Source organism: Microtus ochrogaster, linkage group LG5 (genome assembly GCF_000317375.1).
Source record: "Microtus ochrogaster isolate Prairie Vole_2 linkage group LG5, MicOch1.0, whole genome shotgun sequence".
Classification (NCBI taxonomy): Eukaryota; Metazoa; Chordata; class Mammalia; order Rodentia; family Cricetidae; genus Microtus; species Microtus ochrogaster.
In genome coordinates this window covers 32,552,670-32,556,428 of record NC_022031.1, presented here as the reverse complement: position 1 = coordinate 32,556,428, position 3,759 = coordinate 32,552,670, and the positions used below count along the sequence as shown (strand labels likewise).

At 44.7% G+C, this 3,759-nt stretch overlaps 1 protein-coding gene across 2 annotated transcripts in view; it reads left to right on the top strand.

The window, feature by feature from the left end:
• The window catches only part of Cfap206 (cilia and flagella associated protein 206), a 37,185-nt gene that overhangs the window by 18,738 nt on the left and 14,688 nt on the right, over positions 1-3,759 (top strand). For both annotated transcript variants that reach the window (XM_026786549.1, XM_005361968.3), the window contains exon 11: positions 2,156-2,349. In XM_026786549.1, coding sequence (XP_026642350.1) covers positions 2,156-2,349 — 194 coding nt within the window. The remainder of the gene's footprint in view (positions 1-2,155; positions 2,350-3,759) is intronic.

Here is a 3,759-nt window from a genome sequence, read left to right as displayed (position 1 = left end):
AGTCCTATAACCTTGGCACGGGGCCAGCCAGGGCACAGAAACAGGAAGATAGCCGGGGCTTGTAGTCGGCCTGCCTAACTCCAGATTTCCTGAGAGAGCTTGTCTCAGAGGAATACTAGGTGGAGAATGATAGAGAGGGATCCCAGATGTTCCCTCTTCCTCCTCTTCCTCCTTCTCCTCCTCTTCTTGTTCCTCCTCTTCCTGCTCCTCCTCTTCCTCTTTTTCTTCTTCTTTGGAAGCAAGGTCTTTCTGTTTAGTCCTGGCAGTCCTGGAACTCACTATGTAGACTATGGTGGCCTCAAACTCACAGAAATCCTCCTGCCTCACCTTCTGGGTGCTAGGATCAAATGTCTTCTTGTCTCCACTAGCCCCGTACACATCTTCACAAACATATGCACATACACTGCACACACTCTCTCATGTATACACACACCACTGCTTTAGTGTGGGGTCTCTGCAAACACCAGGGCCAGCAAGGTCACTATGTATGTGAGGCGAGAAGGAAATCAAATTCATCATGACTCGGTGGCCAGTTTGGGTTCAAACTTCTAGTGTCTGACATGGGACAGTTTATCTTTGACATATTTAAGTACAGTACATTTTGGAAGAAAGTTTCCTGGTGACAGTTATCACCAGTAAAGCTAAAGCCATGACTACACTGAAACTCTTTTGCAAAGTGCTTGTGACTGCTTCCATAAAGATGGGTTCTGTTGACTGAGAAGCAGTGCTCAGGATACAGGTCTAGAGAGGAAGAGTCTTGGAAAAGCATCACAGTCTGGGGATTCAGATGTGTCTTGGCTCTACAGACAGCACAGATCACCAGGCTAGTAACTATATCCACTCCCAGCCTTCTGAGTGGAGACAGGGGTACATGTCCTCCATTGAAGAGGCAGCGCTTTGTGTTTAACATTCCTGGTTTCCCCCTAGGGCTTGTCTGTGAGCCAAGGACCTCATGTCTTCTACACTTTAGTAATCAGATCAATTTAAGTAGGTTTGTAAATTTTGTCAAATAGACTAAATGGTTTTCATAAGATTTTTTACACATATTTCATCTGTATAGGAAGGTTGTTATATAAAACTCAGTTTTTAAAATTTTATTTGTATTTTTTTATTTATGTGTGTGTGTGTTGCTGTGTAAGCAAAGGCAGCATGTGTGGGTACCTTTGGTGGTGGGAAGAGGGTCTGGAGTGACGGGTACGAGTTCTCCGAAAGGATGCCGTGAGCCAAGCTCAGGGCCTTTGTGGGAACCTTTGGTGGTGAGAAGAGGATCTGGAGTGACGGGTACGAGTTCTCCGAAAGGATGCTGTGAGCCAAGCTCAGGGCCTTTGTGAGAACATTTGGTGGTGAGAAGAGGGTCTGGAGTGACGGGTACGAGTTCTCCGAAAGGATGCTGTGAGCCAAGCTCAGGGCCTTTGGAGAAGCAACACTTGTTTTAACTGCTAAGCCATCTCTCCGTGCCCTGATTTACTTCATTTTTAAACCATGTGTATATGCATATGTCCATCTGGTGCTATATACATGTGAGTGCAGGTACTGTGGAGGCCGGAAGGCACGGAATCCCTGAGGACTGGCGTTACTCCGGGAGATCATGAGCCTATAGATGGATCTGGGTCTGTGCAAGAGTTCTATTCAATTTTACTGCTCTGCCATCTCTTCAGCCACATATACTTTTTTTTTGAGACAGCCCTGGCTGCCTTGGAACTCACTCTGTAGACCAGGCTGGCCTCTAACTCACAAAAATCCACCTGTCTCTGCCTCCTGAGTGCTGGGATTAAAGGTGTGCACTACCACTGCCTGGCCATAAAATATTTTAACCTTAAAAAAAGTATATACTTTAATATGAACTTACATATTTCTCATTTAATAACTTTTTAACAAAACAAGGATGGGGGGGCCCTCGCTTCCTGCTCCCCCAAGAGGCCCTCCAATAAAGCGTGATCTGAGAAGAAAAAAAAAAAAACAAGGATGGAGGTAACATGTTAAAATGGAGCATGTGGGATGGACGTGTCGCTCAGTGGTAGGGTATTGGTTAGCATGTGGAAGGCTCTGGGTGAATTGCCAACACCACCCAAACAATCCAAAACCACAGCAACATTGGTCCTGTGGCTTATCACAAAAAGATGCCTAGTCAGGTTGCTGTTCTTAATTTTCACAGGAAATCCAACCATTGGAATTTTGAAATTCAAAGAAAAATACTACACTTTCAACACCAGAGATGCTGCGCATTCGTTTGCAGAAAATCCTGAACATTACATTAACCTAATTAAAGAAAAAGCCAAAAAGAATGCAGAGCTAATTCAGCTACTCGAGCTTCATCAACAGTTTGAAACTCTCATACCATACTCTCAGGTAAACGTGGTAAACACTTGCAGCTACCTGGGCTTGTAATTTTGGACTCAATGAAAGCGGTGTCTCAGTATTGTTTGTGTATTTCTTGACAGGGAAGTTCAGTTTTGTTTTTCCTGTTGATGTTTGGGGTGTGTGTCAGCCAAAGACACTACATGTAGGAATGAATTCTCTATGTGGGCACCAGCTCAACTTCTCCATATTCAATGAGTTGTGTAGGTGCTGTCTCAGCAATGACGTCATGCTCCGTTTCCGGAGAGCAACCTATAGTCTTGGCAACAGCCTGGGCTGTTTGGGAATTTCTATGGGACCCCTTTGCCTAACAAATTAGTTAGATGTAACCCAGTTCTGGTACTGGAAGCTTCATTTGGTGGAGGTAGAGAAACAGACAGTTGGGACTTTGTTTCCCCATTATTTGTTGATTTCATTTAGATCACCTTTATATATGTATAGATTTTAGGGAGCTTCTACTATGTTAGGTTTACATATTGCCCCTCAAACAGCCCTTGATTTTAGCTGTGTCTCCCCACATTCCCTCCCTCATACCCCTCTTCCATTCCCTCCCCACTTGATCCTCCTGTTCAGCCTCCTCCCAAAGGATCACTGGAGGAGCCTACAAGGTCAGCTAGGGTTTCTGGATAGGGGATCCTTGAGGCCAAAGAAAAGTCAGAAGAAATAGAAGACAGGATAGAATAGGGAGGTCTGTCTGGCCACGCCGAAGCAGCCCCGAGTTTATTTAAGCAGAACAAAGCACAGCACAGGCAGTCAGTCAGTATCTAACCACAAGACCATTCCTGTCCTTGACTGAGCAGCCTCCTCTCCAACAGGTGCTTGCTGCCCGGAAGCAGCCACATTTTGTATCTTGATGTTCCTGAGGTTTGTCATCAGCAGTACACTGTCTACTAGATAGTGTTCTTTTCTCATGGGCTAAATCAGAAGACTCTTATAGCCCTCAAGGTTATAAGAAAAAGTAGAGCAGGCAAGCTTGAACTCAAATGACTTTAAGTCACAAATGACTCCAGATGGAAACTGAGCAACACGGGGGCTCCCACAGATCACCATCTATTCTATTTCCTTTTCCTAATGAGATCTCTCTGTACCCTCTAGTCTATACCTAACCTCAGTGGCTCTACAGAGTGTAGCTTGGTTATCATTGACTGAGCAGCCTCCATCTATTCATAAGTGAATACATACTATATTTGTCTTTCTGGGTGTGGAGTACCTCACTCTGATCTTTTCTCTAGTTCCATCCATTTGCCCGCAAATTCCATGATGTCCTTTTTTAATGGCCAAGTAATACTCCATTGTGTAAATGTCCAACATTGTCTTTATCCGTTCTTTCATTGGGTGGCCGAGACAGAGAGAGAGAGAGAGAGAGAGAGAGAGAGAGAGAGAGAGAGAGAGAGAGAGAGA